The 19,245-nt window shown below is 37.0% G+C and overlaps 2 protein-coding genes across 2 annotated transcripts in view; both read left to right on the forward strand.

The window, feature by feature from the left end:
* CIP2A (cellular inhibitor of PP2A) overlaps nucleotides 1-19,245 on the forward strand; it is a 561,728-nt gene that overhangs the window by 146,952 nt on the left and 395,531 nt on the right. The window lies entirely within an intron of this gene.
* The window catches only part of MYH15 (myosin heavy chain 15), a gene marked incomplete at both ends in the record, with an annotated part of 196,140 nt that overhangs the window by 62,549 nt on the left and 114,346 nt on the right, over nucleotides 1-19,245 (forward strand). The window contains 5 exon segments of the mRNA XM_084870441.1: nucleotides 2,951-3,167; nucleotides 3,171-3,179; nucleotides 6,260-6,415; nucleotides 6,419-6,499; nucleotides 8,133-8,222. Coding sequence (XP_084726567.1) covers nucleotides 2,951-3,167; nucleotides 3,171-3,179; nucleotides 6,260-6,415; nucleotides 6,419-6,499; nucleotides 8,133-8,222 — 553 coding nt within the window.

Here is a 19,245-nt window from a genome sequence, read left to right on the forward strand (position 1 = left end):
TTTGCCAAACTTTGTCATATTTCTGATTTTGGGGAAAGCTACTATTTTCCTAAGATGATGTTTTCTATAGTTTTTTCTTTTGTTTTTGGTTTGTTTTTTTTTTTTTTTTAGATATGACATATTTTGTGGACAAAATCCCTTCCATCTTATTTTGTGGACAATATCCTTTCCAAGCACTTTTACTAGAAAAATGTTAAATTATTTTTCTGTGTCTGTTGAAATTATCACATTTTCATTAACTTATAAATGTATTGAATTATCCTATCTAATAAAAAAGTAATATGCAAATTGACCATCACTCTAACATACAAGATTGCTGCCCCATGTGGTCAAAAATGGCTGCCCCCATGTGAACACAAGATGGCCACCACAAGATGGCCAGCAGGGGAGGGCAGTTGGGAGGTACCAGGCCTGCAAGGGAGGGCAGTTGTGGGCAATCAGGCCAGCAGGGGAGGGCAGTTAGGGGTGACCAGGCCATCAGGAAGGCAGGCAGGCAAGCAGTTGGGAGCCAGCAGTCCTGGATTGTGAAAGGGATGTCTGAATGCCCAGTTGGGATCAGGCCTAAACGAACAGTAAGACATTCCTCAAGGGGTCCCAGATTGGAGAGGATGCAGGCTGAGCTGAGAGACACCACTCCCGTGCATGAATTTCATGCACTGGGCCTCTAGTATTAATATATATTTAAAAATATAAACCTACTTTGTTTATGAAATACTGTATTTTTCATATGCTAATAGCATTATCATGAGGATTTTTGTATTTATGTTCCTAAATAAGTTTCTCCTATAGTAATTTTTTTTTCCTGCTGTATTATCTGACTCTGGCCAGAATTACCTTGACCTAATAAAAGAGTTGAGAAATGTTTCATCTTTTCAAATAATGAACAATTTATTGTGATTATTTATTCCTTGAATGTTTGGTAAAATTTGTCTATGGAACCACCTAAATCTGGTGTATTTTTGTGTGATATATTTTACAACTTTGACTTAATTTATTTAATAGTTATAGGCCTATTGAGATTTCTTTCTTTTTGAATCAGTTTAGATATTTCTTTTCTTTATAAAAAGAAAATTTACATTTCTTTTCCATTTTCCAAATTGCTAGATTTAAAAAAAAAATTCTGCCTTATCTAGATTGTTTCTAGAGCACATCCCTAGATTATCACAGTTCTAGAGTATCACCCTCCTTAGTATTGTTTATTTGTGCCTTTTCTTTTTCTTGATCATTCATATCAAATGTTTATTTAGCCTATTCAATAAAATACCTTTTTAATTTTCTTTATTTTTTTTAGTTTATTAGTTTCCGATCTCATTTTTATCCTTTCCTTCCACTTTCTTTGGTTTATTTATTTATTTTTTTTTGCATTTTTTTCTTTTTCTTTTATTAAGATATTACATATATACTTATCACCTCATTGAGCTCCACCCCCCACTTATGCTCTCACCCTGCTGTTGACTGTGTCCATTGGTTAGGTTTATATGCATGCATACAAGTCTTTTGGTTGATCTCTCCCCTTCTCCCATGTTCTCCTACCTTCCCTCTGAGGTTTGATGATCTGATAGATGCTTCTCTGTCTTTGGATCTGTTCTTGCTCATCAGTTTATGTTGTTCATTATATTCCATAAGTGAGTGAGATCATGTGATATTTATCTTACTCTGACTGGCTTACTTTGCTTAGCATAATGCTCTCTAGTTCCATACATGCTGTTTCAAATTGTAAGAATTCCTTCTTTTTTACCACAGCATAGTATTCCATTGTATAGATGTACCACAGTTTTTTAATCCACTCATCTGCTGATGGGCACTTAGGTTGTTTCCAAATCTTAGCTATGGCAAATTGTGTCACTAGGTTTATTTTTTTCTTAATTCCCCCTTTATTGCTCCAAGTGGTCTCAACAGCTGCTTAATTCTTCCATCTTAATTCTTCCATGAGTTTTTTATTTCAATGACTGAATTTTTCGGTTTTAGAAATTTTATTTGGTCTTCTTTCAAATATATCTGCTCTTTTATGATAGTGGCTGATTTCTTTCTTGTTTTCCAATTCTTTCCTTTATGTCTTTAATAATTATAACATCTATTTTGTAGTATCCACAATATTGTTCAATTATCTGAATTTTTTAAGAGTTTAATCAAACTTTTATTGTAGGTGCTTTCCCTTACTGATGGTTGATTTTTTAAAAATATGTGTTTTGTAATTTTTAATTTTAAGCTCACCTTCAGGGGGCTAGAGAACCTCTGACACTTGATAGTAAGGTGTTTTATTCAGTGAAGTTTTGTGTTTTCCTCCTCCAAGAACCCAATGGATATTTACTACTAATGTAAAGAAATGATCATGCTGATTTCTTGCATATTTCTATATCAGTCATGTAGTCTAATTTAAACTTCAAGCATCCCAGTGGGGCTGGTTCATGATAAAAAAAAATCTTAGAGTGGGGATTTTTTTCTTCACCCAGAGCTTAGTCCAAATCAGATGGACCTCTCTTTGACATTTCTCTGAACCAGTGGTGAACATTTTAGTCTTTATTTTCATTAAAGCTGGTATTCGTTGAAGGTCTTAGCCTGTCTCTTTATCCCTGTGGATATGGAACTATAAGCCCCTATAATACTAAGACTGGCTCCCTTCTTCCAGGAGGATGGCCACACTCTACATGCACTCACTTATTGCTCAGGTGTTTAGCTCCCTCTTTATTTCTCACTCTTTTCAGGCTTAGCTCCCATTTAAAGGCTGTCTGAGGTGGAAGCATTTTCAGGCTATCTAGCCTACAATATTGCCAAAGCCAGAAGTCCTGCAGAGGGCTTTGTGTGAATCAAATAAGAGAGCACAGATGTCGAAGTGCTTTGAAGACAAATGAGAATTTATAATGACTCCTAAAAAGATGTGCCTATTAAGAATTTTAATTTAGAAAATGACTCTCTTATGGTCTGGGTTAGCTTTTTCTCCTTGATTTAGGGATGCACTTCTACTGATCCAATGGAACGTGAGATCTTTCATGACTGTGAAGAACTGGCCCTGGATGAGGTTCTTCTTCAAGATCAAGCCTCTTGTTAAATCTGCCTGGATGGGAAAGGAGGTAGCTGGACTGAAGGAAGAACGTGTGCAACTGCAAAGAGCCTTGGAGAAATCCAAACAAGTCTCCCTCATCTGGGAAAGGAATGATCTGCTTTTTTAGCTGCAGGCTGTGAGTGGCTCCACCATTTGTTCTTCAAATCAAGTTTTTATTAGATTCCCTGTTTTGCAGGCAGTGTTGACTTGAAAAAAATAAAGGCACCTGCTTTTCAAATACTATAGAATTTCATCAAACACAGACAATGGAAACACTTTAAAAGACACTCTGTTTCAATAGAGGAGTGATTTTATTGACAAGATGTCTTTGAAAAAGAGATAAACTATTAGATGTGTTTAACTATATAAAAGCACCACAATCTATCATGGGAGCCAGCCAGGAAGCTGAGTTTTAATTTAAATTCTTAATCTAGCTCATGACTCATTAACAAATCAAAGCACAGGATTTTCATAGATCTTCAGGATTATTTTAGTATGGACCTAGTTGGTTGTCTTGATTTTGATTCCTACATCCCCTTTCTCTGGTCCAGATCAAAATTACTAATCAATTTAGTTATTTAATTGGTTAGATCTTTGGATTTGCATAAAAATCACTTGTGCAGCCTTAACATAAAAAGAAAGATGCCTAGACCCCACTGTCAAATATTTGGATTAGCAAGCCCTATATGGGTCTAAATAATGTATCTGGGTGATTCTGATATCCAGTCAGGACTGAGAACCATTATCTTAAATAGACATAATGTTGCTTTTGTGATGAACAAGCTTCAATTTCTACAACCTATTGTAGACTCCAATCCCTTGGCCCAGGCATTGGAGCCACCATCTCCAGTAATGCCACGGTGCCATTACTTAGTCCCTTTCACAGTCCCCCTTGCTAGCCATTGGGACTTCTGTTATCCCTGAACACCCCAAGGCAGGGATAAGATCACATCCACCTTATGATATTCTTCACCCCACTCAGAACAGTGCTAAGTTAGAAAATATTAGGCTTAAATATAATCATATGAATAAAATAGTTTCTCCTACTTTCTGAATATACTGAAAATAGGGAAAATTGAGTAATTTTAGACTGATCCAAGTTATTTTATTTTGGGGCTGTGCTATCCATCAGTGTTTCAGTAGGCAATCTTTTATGTAATAATTTATACCTGCTCTGCTTGTTACCCTGGGATAAATGTAGATCAGTTGTCCATATCACATTTCTGATACATATTTAACATAATAGTAATTCTAGAACATTAGACTATATAGAATATCTAGAATACATCAGCCTTACTTGGAATGCTTGTTAGAAATACAAATTTCTGGTCCCTCCTCTAACCTCCTTGAAACCTACATAAAGACCCATACCATGAGAATCACAATTTTAATGTCATATGTAGTCTGGCTTAGGGGAGAGGCAGCTATACATGAGACCTGGCCTCCCAGTTTTCATCATCCTTTCTATTGACAGAGATAGTAGCCAGTGCTATCTGGGCTGACCTGGGAAAGAGAAATGAACCCAACTTGTGTAGAGGGTGGTGGGTCAAAGCCTGTGATACATAATAAAAGATTAGTGTGGTGAGCATAAGAAACAATATGAAGCCAGTTTTACAGCCAACCCAGGAAGTGTAAAATGAGTTCAAATTGTAACTGTGATTAAAAATGTTGACAGAGCCATGAAATATTTTTTCACATTTATTTTTTAAGGGACACAACACAGTAGAAATCAAGGAAATGAGGAACCATTCACTTATTAAAAATACATGCAGAACTCAGAACCCATTCCAATTACCATTGGGGACAAGATATTTCTACTGTTCATTGCCACACCATTGCTCAATTGGCTCCCAAGTCTTGCCATCAGTTTAATAAAGGGATCAGTGATGGTGAATTGGACTGTCCCCTTCATTCAGTGATGGAACAGGTCCTATACACATGCTGAATGGAATAGAGCGAACAACTGCTCTGCTTTTTACCTTGGGGCTGAATGGAGATCAGTTGCCCCCAGTATTTATCAAACATTGGAAGATTCTCTGGTTTGCATGGACCCTTCCTGCTTTGACAATATTATTATTATTATTATTATTAATTTAGCCCTTCCCTTTGGGTCCTCAGTGATGTTGGAGATTTACTACTCTGTACATCCCCCAGCTGTGCTACTTTGAGCTCCATTGGTTGGGCCATTCTTTGCTAGGAGTTAGCCAGAAACCACTAGCCTGGATTTTTTGCCTTTTTACTGCTCTCGATCTAAGACAAATAGAAACACAGTTAATAACTTGCCCAAAGTAGCATATTGCAGAGGATGATCAAGATCTAGGCATGGAGGAAGATGAAGGTCTGTGTAAAGTCATGTTGCAACAAGACCTACAATAATTAAGAGCTTGCTCACAAAGGGAAGGCTTTATTTAGCCTCTAATGGAGATAAATTAGATGGGTTCAAAGTTATAAAAGGTGCTTTGTAGTGAAAAGCAATCAGCTCCTTCATGTTTTACCTGACCCCTAACACAGGAACAATGGGTCACTCAGAGTTGGAGAGTGCATTTAAAAGGATAAAAGGAAAGAACATTTTATGCTCTACAAGTAAAACTTTTGGAATTTACTGCTGGCAGAGTCACGGAGAAAAAGATTTTAGATGAAAACAGTAAAATCTAGTTAGTGACTGGCAAGTAACCCTATGAATTCTGAATTCAACCTGTGAATAATCCATAGCTCAGCTCTCTTTATTAGAAGATACCTATATAAATGAAACAATTACATCAGGGTGCTTATAATATTACATCAGGGTGCTTAAAAATATTCAGTTGTCTGGGGAAATCCTTCTTAAAAGATTACATTCTGAGCAAGTATCAACCTCAAACGCTATGCCCAGTGGATACTTCCAGAAGCTGTGATTTAAGCAGTACACCCATGATTTCTGGAAGCTGTTAGCTCCTTCAGGCCACCAGGATTCTATTAAGTGCTTTAGAAGAGGTAATCTAATCTACTGAAAGGCCTGAAAGATTCAATGCACCTCCAAACACGGCAACTCTTCTACTTCTCAACAATAGGATCAGGGAAACTGGGGATATTATTTCAACTGCTTAGGAAAGACGGTAGGTGAAAGTACTGGGCAGAGGGCAGGCAATTATCTCTTTGCTGGTGTTAAGAAGCATTTTCGCCTAGCTGATAAATTACTTCCAGCTGTTGGCAACAATTTTCTCCTCATCATGGCAAGAGCAAGAGACCCTGGCAAATGTTGAAGAGCAGTGCGAGTTGCTGATTAAATCCAAGATCCAGCTGGAGGCTAGAGTCGAGGCACTGTCTGCATGGGTGGAGAAAGAGGGGAAGATAAATTCTGAGCTGACTGCCAGGAGGCAGAAACTCAAAGATTAATGTTCTGAGTTTAAGAAAGAAATCGATGACCTGGAAACAATATTGGTGAAGTCACAGAAGGAGAAGTGTGCTACAGAGCACAAATTCTCTTTTCTATAATGTGAGGGAGGCCTGGATGCCTGAATGCCCCTCCCAAGCAGGGTTTGGTACCAGATTCGCTCTGGTTAAATTAACTAACACAGTGGTCTGCAAGCTTCACAACAGTGGGAGTCAGAAATGGCATAAAATGAAGAGTCCGATGAACTGTGCTGTTCCAGCTCAAATTTCCAGCTTGATTTGTGCTACCCATCTAAATCTCCCCAATGAAGACTCTTCATCTGTTTTAATCTTACTGCAACTGAAATCATCTGAAATCTAATTGAAAGAGCCAAATGATTTCATAGGGCCTCTAAGTATCCTTTGTTGGGAGCGAGCATGATGCAGTTTTCTGAAAGGCGATTTGGAATGTATGTGAATCTCCAGCTCTGTCATTGATTTGGAGTTTGACCTTGGTATGCCAATTCAATTCCAGTTAAGGACTTTGCTGTTTTGTCCTTTGCAGTTGAGGGTTTTAACTTGCACATCTGTGTATGGATTTGATATAGCTGAAGAGTCTGTATCAAACTTCTGGTAAATACTTAGTCTCCAGAACGGCACTGTAATTTTGACAGATGATTAAATAGTAACTCTTGTGCCATTGGTTTGCTTTCATAAAAAGACTGTGGATCTGAAATAGGCAGCTTCCACGTTTGCTTATTTTATCAGCTGGACCTCATCTTTAACTGCCACTTTCTTTTGGACACTGATGCACCACCAGATTAACATGTGCCTTCTGAATACTCAAAAGAAGGCTCTACCATAAGTGGTGTTCTTATACAATTATGTGACTTTCAAAACTGGCCATCCTTTGAGCTATATTGATAATATATTTTTAATTATATACTTATATTTTATTGATTTTTTTACAGATAAGGAGGGAGAGGGATAGAGTTAGAAACATTGATGAGAGAAAAACATCAGCTGCTTTCTGCACACCTCCTACTGGGGATATGCCCACAACCAGGGTACATACCTTTGACCAGAATTGAACCTGGGACCTCTCAGTCTGCAGGGTGATGCTCTATCCACTGAGCCAAACAGGGTAGGGCATATATTGATAATATGTGATTATCTAGAGTACTCTATTCCCTGTTCATGACCATCATTTGTTTGTTAGTCCTCACCAGAGGATATTGTTCCCATTGATTTTTAGAGAGTAGGAAAGAGGGAGGGAGAAATGGAGGGAGGGGGAGAGAGAGAAACATCAATGTGAGAGAGACACATTGATTGGTGGCCTCCTGAACACACCCAATCAGGCATCCAACCTGCAACCCAGGTACATGCCCTTGACCAGGATTCAAACCTATGACCCTCAGTGTGAGGGCCAATGCTCTAACTACAAAGCAACACTTCAAGGCAATTACATCATTTTGTATATGTAAAAGAAAGGGTGAATTCAGAGTTTTTGAAAGTATATGAAGAATTCATATGGTTCATTATGACAATGGATAGCTTATAAGATTTTTTTTTTTTGTACTAGAAAAAGGGAAAAGATGGCCCTTATGCCCAACCTTTCAGTGGAAGCTCTAATAAAGCTGTTATTATCTTCTTCCCACAGGTCAAGTACTAGAGTGAGGAAATGGAATTTCTAAATGAGAATATCATCAAACTTAACAGAACAGCCAATGTTGCACAGGAGGCCAGTCAGCAGACCCTGGGTAACCTGTACACGGAGCTGGAGAAACTCAGCAACCTGAGCAAAGCCAACTTGAAACTGGAACAGCAAGTAAGATGAAGTAAGAAGTGATTTGTCTAGGAGGTTAGCTGTCTGTCTACAGATATACACATCTCCAATTTTTATTTAGTTAATTTATTTTGACATCTTTAGGAATACTCAGTAGCATGTTTTGTTTCCTTCATTATTAGAAATTGTATTTGTTTGTTTTTTCTTAATGACCATTGAACCACTATAGGAACCACTATAGTAGAGAGAAGCCCCACTGTGTCAGTTTTTAAATGTAAATTTCATACAACCCTGGGCAGTCTGAGAACATTAGGATGGATCATGAAGTGTTATCGCTCTAAGTGACTGACTTTTCCTCACAGAACCTACAGATAGGCTGGTACTCTTTTTATCTGACACTGGTGTTGAAGGATTGGTTTAAAGGCCTGTCATGTCTCCAGTGAGACCTGAGGTTTATTTCTAGTTGAAAGAGATGGAAGTCAAAGCTGTGTTCTACATACACTATTGGAAAGTACTTGTAATGTTCCAAAGATGATGTTCTGTTCTGCCTCTAAGTACCCTGTGATATCAAGATCAAGTTATTTCAGACCAGCCTTAATGGACAGCTTCATTGTTCTTCCTTTCCCTTCCCCAGCTGACTTAGTGTGTTCTTTCCCTCTCTTATAATCCCCACAGTTTAGCCTTTATAAAATTGCTGACAAGGGTGGATAGGTATTATTATTATTATTATTATTATTATTATTATTATTATTATTTATTACCTGCTTTTTCCTCAAGCTTCTCTATCAATGTCCTCTATTGCTTATTAGTTGTCTCACTTCTTTTCCTATTTCTACTGATTATGTATCTCACAAAGTCTCTATATACCTATTTATTGATGTCACATAATGTTCTCTCCTGGAGTTTATCTACTTTCAGATTTTTACATACAACTTACAGAAAATTTCCCTTGTCCACCAATTTAAATTACATATTTTTTTTCTCTTTACTCCCATTACTAAAAAGTAAACATACTAACGAAAAATAGCTATATTATAACTGTTATCTATCCTGTTAAATTGACTTCAATATAATTGTTAGCAACATTATGTGAGACAAAACTAGAATATTCTGAGCACTTTGGTGTGGTAACAGAGTATGACCTAAATAATGGACTAGAAGAGAGAACCCAGGGAGTTAAGGAGGTATGCAAATCATGTGACACATGTTTGAGATGGTCATTACTGAGCTGGGAGACTCAGGACAGCTGTGAAGGCAGGTTTACTTGGTATTACTCCAAGGGTCAGAGCTTAGACCTGTGGGAAGAATTTACAGAGAATACCTTGGCTTCTTATGAAGAAACACTCCTGAGGAAATGGATTTATCCACCCATGGAATGAGCTGCCATATGAAGAAGTGAGCTTCCCATCACTGGAAAGTGACCAAACAAAGTGTCACTGGCTATTTATTATTGGTTCCTTCCTTAGGATAGAATGTGTATTCCTTAATCTCCAAAGTTTTCTTCTATCCCTGTGATTGCTAGATTCTTTTATTATCCTATTGATATGTGCAATATTTATTTAAAAATATTAGTATATACATAGCGGTCCTGGCCAGGTAGAACATTGTCCTGATGTGCCAAGACTCTAGGTTTGATCCCCAGTCAGGACACATGCAAGAAGCAAACAATGAAAGAATGCATAAATAAGTGAAAAAAAAAATAGATATTTCTCCCTCTCTCCCACTCTTTCTCTAAAAATCAATAAACAAAATCTATACTAATAAAAGCCAAGGTGGCCCTCACATGTGACTTTGTCACAAGATGGCTGCCACATGATGACCATGTGTACAGTGGAGGCGGGGCCTGGCGGCTGCTCTGAGCAATAAAGCCTGGGCGTCCCGAGGCTCTGCATGGCACAAAGGAGGCTGGTCCAGGCGTCTCTTCCAACCTTATGTGGAGGAGGCAGGTCCTGGTGGAGGAGGCAGGTCATGGCAGGGGAGGATAATTGTGGGAGATCAGGCCAGCCTGGGAGCAATTAGGTGTCAATCAGGCCATCAGGGGAGTGGTTAGGGGGCAATCAGGCTGGCAGGCAGGTGAGCAATTAGGAGCCAGTGGTCCCAGATTGTGAGTGGGATGTCCGACTGTCGGTTTAGGCCCGATCTCTCCCCCCACCTAGAGGTCCCAGATTGGAGAGGGTGCAGGCCAAGTTGAGGGACACCCCCTTCTATGCATGGATTTCGTGCACTGGTCCACTAGTTAAAAATAAAATATCTACATAGCTGGGCATCATTTACAAAATCTGTGCTTCTATTTTTTTAAATTTCCAAAAGGTAAGTAATTAATGAGCACATCTAGCGACATATAAACTTTACCTATTTATTTAGCTAAGTAATTATCTTCTTTTGACAGCTTGATGATGCCCTTGAGCAAGAGAGAAAGGTGAGAATGAATGTGAAAGGGAAAAGTGCCAATTGGAGGGTGATTTCCAGCTGCACCAGGAGAGTGTGGCACCTGGAGAGCAGCCAGCTGCAGCTCACAGGAAAGCTGAGAAAGTAAGCCACCTTTGTGTTGACATGAGATTCTGGAAGACCTAATATTGGGGGACAGCTTTCTCATATCATTTATCCTCACAACTCCTGAGCCAAATCTCTCAAAACCTGAAGGGGAGGATAATGAGCCTAGAAAATGGATTTTTTTTTTTTTTTGCTGGACTTTATTATATACTTGTAAAAAGAGAGTGAATGCATAATCTAGAAGAATATATTATAACTGAGAAGGTATCTGACTAGCAGATGTGAATGAAAGGTCTAAAGCATAGGAGATGTGAATTATTGAGGCTACAAGTAAAAAAATAAAAATGCCTTCTTATGATGAGGCCAATGGCATAAAAGTAAAAATAAATAAAAATAGATAATGGACTCTAATTTGAAGTCATATATATGATGTTCCCAAAATGTATACACACACTTTGAATAATTATAAAGACAGTGTTTATTAAAATAAATTTCATTTTCAAAATTGAGCTATCAGCTTTAAAGTGTGTATACATCTTTTGAGGACATGCTGAATTCTCTGATTACTTAAAAAAAAAATACTTGTTTGCCAAATAGACTCTATTATTTATGTTGCTATTTTTACTATATTGATGTTAAACCTTACAATCTAAAACAAAACGCCACACAGTCAAAATTAGTGGAATTTCAGTTCAATCTTGCCCGAGGGCAAGACGGCCATTTCAGTTTTGTTTCACCACGCCTTGGAATGGACTTTCTCACCATGCCCTTTGTCTTCCTCTGTTTAGCTAGACTTTCTTCTCATCATGAGGGATTTTCAAGTTAATTTGGAATATATCCAATGAGAGGGGAAACAGTGAGGTCCAGAGTGAGATGCGGCCAGGTGAAAGCTGGGAGCATATTGATCATTAGGACCAACAGTGAAAAAGAAGAGTCAACTGAGCAGCTGTGATCCTGGTTTTCCTGTATGTCACATGGTTTGCATTATACATGCCTGTGGTCAGGCGTGATTAATTTTCTATTAATAAGATAGCGAACTTGATAAGTATTTGGAAAAGATGAAATAAGTAACCTAATGAATGTAATGGAGCAGTGAAAGGCAAGATAATGAGTCTTCTCAGCCTTTAATTTTGTAGATAGTGTTCAAACTCCACAAAGTGAAAATGATAACCCATGTTCTTCCAGGTCAAAGAGCTCTGGCATTTTAGAAATCTGTGTTTGCAGAAAGTTGTAACTTTATTATAAAACCTTTTCTATAAATGAAACTACATATGGAAGCTTAGTACATGATAAAGATGGTGATTCAAAATATTGATGACAAGATAGGCTACTTAATAAATGATGCTGAGATTATTAGCTATTCATTTTCTGAGGTAAAAGTTAATTTTCTACTCACATTTCTTACACATACAAAATCCAGTTGCATTCAAGAATTAAATGTAAAAATAAAACTATAAGACCATTGGAAGATGCAGCATTATTCACAAGAGCCAAGATATGGAAACTACATAGATGCCCAATGAGGGATGAATGCATAAAGAAAAGATGTATACATATAATGAAATATTACTCAGCCTAAAAAAAAAGAAGGAAATCTTCCTGCATGATACAATATGGACAAAACTGGAAGACATTATGCTAAGTTAAATAAGCCAGTCACAGAACAAATACTGCATGATTCCACTTACATGAGGTATCTAAAATAGTGAAACTCACTGAAACCGGTTTGGCTCGGTGGATAAGCGTCAGCCTGGGGCTGGAAGGTCCCAGGTTCGATTTCAGTCTAAAGGCATGTACCTCCGTTGAGGGCACATCCCCAGTGGGGGGTGTGCAAGAGGCAGCTGATCGATGATTCTCTCTCATCGATGTTTCTATCTCTCTGTAAAAATCAATAAAATCTGTAAAAAATCAATAAAATATATTTAAAAAATAAATAAATAAAATAAAATAGTGAAACTCATAGAAAGAGAGTAGAATGGTAGTGGCCAATGAGAACACAGAGGGGGATAGTGAAATTGTTATTCAATGGGTATAAAGTTTGTTTTGCAAGGTGGTTAAATTCTAGAGATCTGTGTACAGCATTGTGCCTATAGTTAACAATATTGTGCATTTAAATATTTGTTAAGAGGATAGATCTCATGTTAAATGTTCTTACTGCAATAAAAACAACAAAAACCATTAAAAAGATTATATAGGTGATAATTATTAGGAACTTGACAGATCAAATCTTCTTGGATAAGTAAAAAAAAGAAATGTCTTAATAAACTTTACTACATCAAATTTTTAAACATTTATGTGGCAAAAGCCAAAAGAAAATTGTGAATAATTGTAAGTGGTAGAAATATTTGCAATAGATATAAAAAATAAATATAGAGAATGTTAAAAGAAATCTATAATTTAATAATTGCATGATTATTAAATCAAGTAATTTGATTTATTGCATTTTTAAATCCTCATATTTGATAAGATGCTGTAATTACTAAAACACAAGGATATTCAAGGTAAAATAATGGTATACTAATTTATTCCCTCAGATTAGAAAGTTTAGAAGCATAGTAATATGAAGCATAAATGTAGAGAAATAATAATCTCACACTATTGTTGGGCAGGGTTGTATATTTTTAAGCACATATCTCCCTGACTTAGCAATTCTCTGCTCAGTATTCACTCTATAGAAACATGTACTTGTAAACAATGAGCATGTATATGAAAAGTCTTACTTGTAAAAGTAAATTATTAGAAAAACATATATGCTTATTAATAGGGAAATGGAGCTGAAACTGGTTTGGCTCAGTGGTAGAGAGTCGGTCTGTGGACTGAAAAGTCCCGGGTTCGATTCCGGTCAAGGGCATGTATCTTGGTTGCGGGCACATCCCCGGTGGGGGGTGTGCAAGAGGCAGCTGGTCAATGTTTCTCTCTCATCGACGTTTCTAGCTCTCTATCCCCCTCTCTTCCTCTCTGTAAAAAATCAATAAAATATATTTTTAAAAAAATAGGGAAATGGATAAATAAAAACTTTGGATGTCTAAATCATGGACAAGTATATTTTTAATTGAAGCAATCTATATGTAGACCAACATGGAAAAATCTCCAAAGTATTATTGGGTTAAAAATAAGTTATAGAACTATAAATACACATTTATAGAATATTATATCTGTCATAGTAAAAAAAAAAAAAAAGAAAGAAACTACTTCTACTGATATATCAACATAAACATATGTCAACACTTTTAAAAAAGGTTGGTTGATTCACATCATACTGACAATGGTGTTCTAGGGAAGGAACAGAGATATGATGTAGATGTAATGTTGAATCTTTATAATGAGAATGAATTAATCTTTTATTATAATTCTAAAAATAAACACAACGTATTACTTTTACTGGGTATACTATCTTCTTTAACTATTAGATGGAAACAAAAAATGCTTTATTCTGAATAATTCCTTTTGGTACATTTTTCCAAAGAGGAAAGAATTAGAAATGAGTCAGATGAATTCAAAGGTGGAGTATGAGAAAGGCCTGGTGGCTCAGCTTCAGCAGATGGTTGAAGAGCTTTAGGTAATCATTTCCAGACACCTGTGAGTATCTGTATTTTGATGAATAGATGATGATTGGTGCTTCAGTGACAAATGTTCTGCCAAAGTATCCATACCCTTAGCCAAACACAGAGGCAGAAAAGACCAATGGTTAAAAGGTAAATTGTGGCATTCCACAGATATGTGAATCCAGGAAAAATTACTATTTTTAAGTTTAAATTTTCTTATTCTAGATAATAAAATCCTAATATGCAAATTGTCCACTCAGTGGAAGTTTGACCAACTGGGAGTTCAACTAGGGGGTAGGACTGGCCGGACCCCACCTGTGCACAAATTTGTGCACTGGGCCTCTATTGAGGATAATAAAAACAAATAACTAATTTGTTAAATGTTTGCCATGTAGCTACAAAACAAATTTGCAGCATAATTGCCTTCTAATCACAAAGACTAATCATCATAGAAAGTGAAATTGCTAACACTGAATGCTAACCCTGCATCAGGCACTGTGCTTACCACTTACATGTACTGTTGCACTTAATAATATTAGTTCAAAGTTTACCATGTAATAAAACCCTGGACATATATATTTTTATGTGTTAATCTTCCTGGTAAACTTTGAACTAATATTATTAGTTATTATGCAAAATAATTTTTATTTATTTTATTTTTTTATTTATTTATTTTTTTAAAAAAATATATTTTATTGATTTTCTACAGAGAGGAAGAGAGAGGGATAGAGAGTTAGAAACATCGATGAAAGAGAATCATCGATTGACTGCCTATTGCACGCCCCCTATTGGGGATGTGCCTGCAACCAAGGTACATGCTCTTGACCTGAATCGAACCTGGGACCTTTCAGTCCACAGACCGATGCTCTACCACTGAGCCAAACTGGTTTCGGCTATGCAAAATAATTTTAGAATCCCTTTTTGATAGTTTCTTCTGAGACATTTTGAGTCAAATTAAGAAAAACAAAAAACAGTCTTACTGCTACATGGACATGCTTTCAGACACAACATTAAACTCCAACTAATTATCTATCATATTCACCAGGATTGTTTTCCGATGACACTTGACTTTATCCAAAATAAAAAAATTTTTAAAAATTAAATTTATCCAAAAGACAGATTTTCTTACTTTGATGATAAAAATAAAATGCTTTATTCTGAAGAAATGTTTTAGAAATGTTTGGTCCAGTGACAACATTGTTTGGGATAAAGGTATCGGATCCCAAGATAACTAGTTGAAAGGAGATCACATTTATTTGGATGTGAAATCATACATTTGTTAGCACCTACTCTGTCACAACCCATTCACATGTCTGAGAGCCTACATATTTATTTATTTGAAATATATATTTTATTTATTTTTTACTGAGAGGAAGAGAGAGGGATAGATAGTTAGAAACATCAATGAGAGAGAATCATCAACCAGCTGCCTCTTGCACACCCCTACCAGGGATGTGCCCACAGCCAAGGTACATGCCCTTAGACTGGAATCGAACCTGGGACCTTCCAGCCCACAGGCTGACTCTCTATACACTGAGCCAACCGGTTTTGGCTTCTAAGTAAGTCGTGGTACTCTTATGTAATGGAAAGGAAAACATATTCTAAAATAGATTCTGTTTTTTTCCCTCCTACCCTCCCTATGCCTAATTATTTAAGGTGATATTAATGAACATCAGTGGCTTTGTTGTACTGTATTACAATGATACTATCAGGATTTCTAGAGTTATTTGCCTCTACCTTAAAAGAATTTTGGGCTTCAGAGTTTTTATCACTACTTTTCTTTGTCTAATAATTCCTCCTTTAATGGTCTCAGATTCCTACTCTCTTTAGTAGTTCCCATTCCTCCACCAATTCTACTTTGCTATTCCAAATCTGCTATTTGAAATTGCCTGCAGATTAAGAAACCAAATAACCAAGTTCACCAAGATTGTGTGTCAGATTAAACTGATACTGTTTTTTTTGAGTAAGTTGCTTAATATTCGTTCTATTGATCAGATTTTTGCCCGAGTTCCTAATATTTGAGATTATTAGGTAAATTAATTTCAGATAAAGGAGGTATTAATATAAAAGGCAACATGTTATATTTTATCAGCTGTCTTTCAATTTTTTTCTTGTTATGTGAAAGGTGTTCTATATTATGTTGGAAAGTACTCTTTGCTAAAATTTCCCCTTCATATATATAACTTGTGAAGTTCTCATCACCAAGGGCTGGAATATATGGAGGAACTGCACATTTTATTTATTTTTATTTTTTTATTTTTATTTTTTTTAATATATTTCATTGATTTTGTTCAGAGAGTAAGGGAGAGAGATAGAAAGCTAGAAACATTGATGAGAGAGAGTCATCGATCAGCTGCCTCTTGCACACCCCCTACTGGGGATATGCCCGCAACCAAGGTACATGCCCTTGACGGGAATCAAACCCGGGGCCCTTCAGTCCCCAAGCTGACGCTCTATCCACTGAGCCAAACTGGTCTCGGCAGAACTGCACATTTTAATTCTGATCTTACTACTGATTTGGAGGAAAGTTTCTGGGTATTCTATTTTCTTTAACTATTAAATAGGAACCAAAAGTGTTCTGTTACTTTCCTTACTTGTAGAAAAATTAAAAATTATATATACAGTAAAGCTCTTGACTACGAAATATGCCACAAGGTCTTAGTAAAAGTCAATATGATTTATTGTTATAGACTCAAATACAGCATTTGAAAGAGGAGCTAGAAGTTAGAAGGACCATTCAAGCCCAAATAGAGAGGGACAGAGCTGACCTCACCCAAGAACTGGAAGACTTGAATGGGAGGCTTGGTCAGACAGGAGGGGGCAGTTTGGCCAGCTGGAGAAAATAAAGAGACAGGAAACGAAATTACAGAAGCTTTGCAGGGATATGGAAAATGCCATACTGCACTTTGAAGAAGAGACATGCTTATATCCTGGCTGATAGAAAAAGCCAGGTAGAAGATCTGTAAGTCAAACAGAAACAGGGAAAAGATAAGAGTGTCTTGCAGCTAGAAGTGGATGACCATGTTGAGCAGATGACCCGAGTTAAGGTTGTTCTGGGCTGCAAACATTGCACAGCTCCTCCGTTGCCTGGAGACAGGATGCCTTGGGACAGAGGGAGGTGGAGTAGGTCACCGAACAATAGGTCAGTTGGAGTTTGGAGGGCAGTGGCAGTTCAAGCTCTGGCCAAGCGAGCCCAGGCCTTGCACCTGTGCCCTGAGTTTCTTAGAAATGGCTGAAATAACTTTTGTAACCTTTGGGTTGTCATTGTAACTATCCTAACTCTCTCTTGTGGTTTCTGAGTATAAATTTGCTACAACACCCATGGTCTGCACTGCAGTTCCACCTTTACAGCGGTGAAGTGCTGCAACTGTAGTTGTTGGCCAGCTTAATAAAGGCTCATAAATTTTTATCTCTGCCTCTGGTGGTCGTCTCTTGCGGGTCACCCCATAACAAGGTAATAAATATCTCCTAGCCCTCCTTAAAATATAGAATTGGATAAAGGAAAATAAGCCAGATTGGTGACTTGCGGTATTTATTGATGGAGGCTATAGTTCTTCAAATGGATTAGGTCAGGTTTAACCTCAGGGGTCATTGTTAAGGTCATATGGCCATCACCTGAATGTAGCCTTACAATGGCTTCTAGTTTTATTAGAACTCCAGTGCACATTTCTTGTAGTTCTGTCTGGTGATGCCATAAGTTAGTAGCTAGAAAAGTAAGGTTGCTAGCTATGTGAGTAATATGTCTCTCTTGACAAAAAGCTTTGTGTTGGAAGCACTCTCTAAGGGTGGCACAGATACCTCTTAATTATGTCTGAATGAATGTGGACACAAACAGCTGCACTGAAAAAACAGCTGCACTGAAAAGAACATTTTCTCCCTCATGTCCTCTGGCATCTCTTTAACCAGCCAGCACTAAAAGTTTTATGACATCTTTCTTCACTGAGTCTGTGAATCTATATAAGTGCTCATCTCAAATGACTAACATCAGATCACAGGTAATGACCACCCTACCTTCTGGCAGTTGAGAGGAGGTTTGCTTTCTGTCCAGAAGAGCACCATTTTCCTTGTGAGCAAAATTTGTAAAGTCATCCGGGAAAGAGACCAACCAACAGTAAAGCTTGATCTTCATGGATTATGACCAGAAACATGTAGTATATCCATGGAGATACTGAGTAACTCCTAAAATGTTTACCATTAATCCCCTTTAAAGACCACATTGAGTAGAAAGAAACACAAACATCCTGCTTTTCCTAACCCCACACTATTCCCGACACCCCACCCCGAATTATCTTAGAATAGAAATCTAGTGAGGACTTGGGTCCTCCCTTTCTCCTCTCTCTTGTCTAGTCTGTATTTTATTCTGTCTTTAACTCAGCAAGTAAATGTTCTTTCTCAATGCTCTGTAGGCTTCATTTGCCTCCTCAAATCAAGTGAGGTCCTACAAGACCTTACTTTCTCTGGATTCCCCTATGCCTCCTGTTTACCCTCAGGGATGCTTCTGTTCCTACACATTTCAGTAGGAAGTCATGCAATCATAAAACTGCTGGATAGGTTCACCATAAATCCATACTAATTAGGCATGGGTTTTATACTTTCCAACCTTCTCTAGAATTTTATTGTTTCTAAATTCTTTATTCTTAAAATTTACTTTATTTTTAAAAAGTAAGCAAAATCCTTCCTCAGATTCTAATCCTGCCTTACTGAACCCTTCCTTTCAATAAATAAGGCATGATAAAATGAGATTGATAACTTCAAAACCATTCAGTAAAATTTCTCTCTTTATCTTATGTTAAATTTTTCTTTTCACTCATCTGTTTATTTCCTTTTTATCTCAAATAATTGAATATTCTTTCACATAACTATTATTCAGCCATTAAAAAAAAACACTCACCCTAAAATAGAAGGAACTTTTCTCAGGTAATAGTGATTAGATTTTTTAATCCTTATCAGAAGATATGATTTTTAAAAAATATATTTTTATTGATTTCAGAGAGGAAGGGAGAGGGAGAGATAGAAACATCAACTAT

The sequence above is a fragment of the Pipistrellus hanaki genome, assembly GCF_964339955.1.
Source record: "Pipistrellus hanaki genome assembly, chromosome: 2".
Lineage (NCBI taxonomy): Eukaryota > Metazoa > Chordata > Mammalia > Chiroptera > Vespertilionidae > Pipistrellus > Pipistrellus hanaki.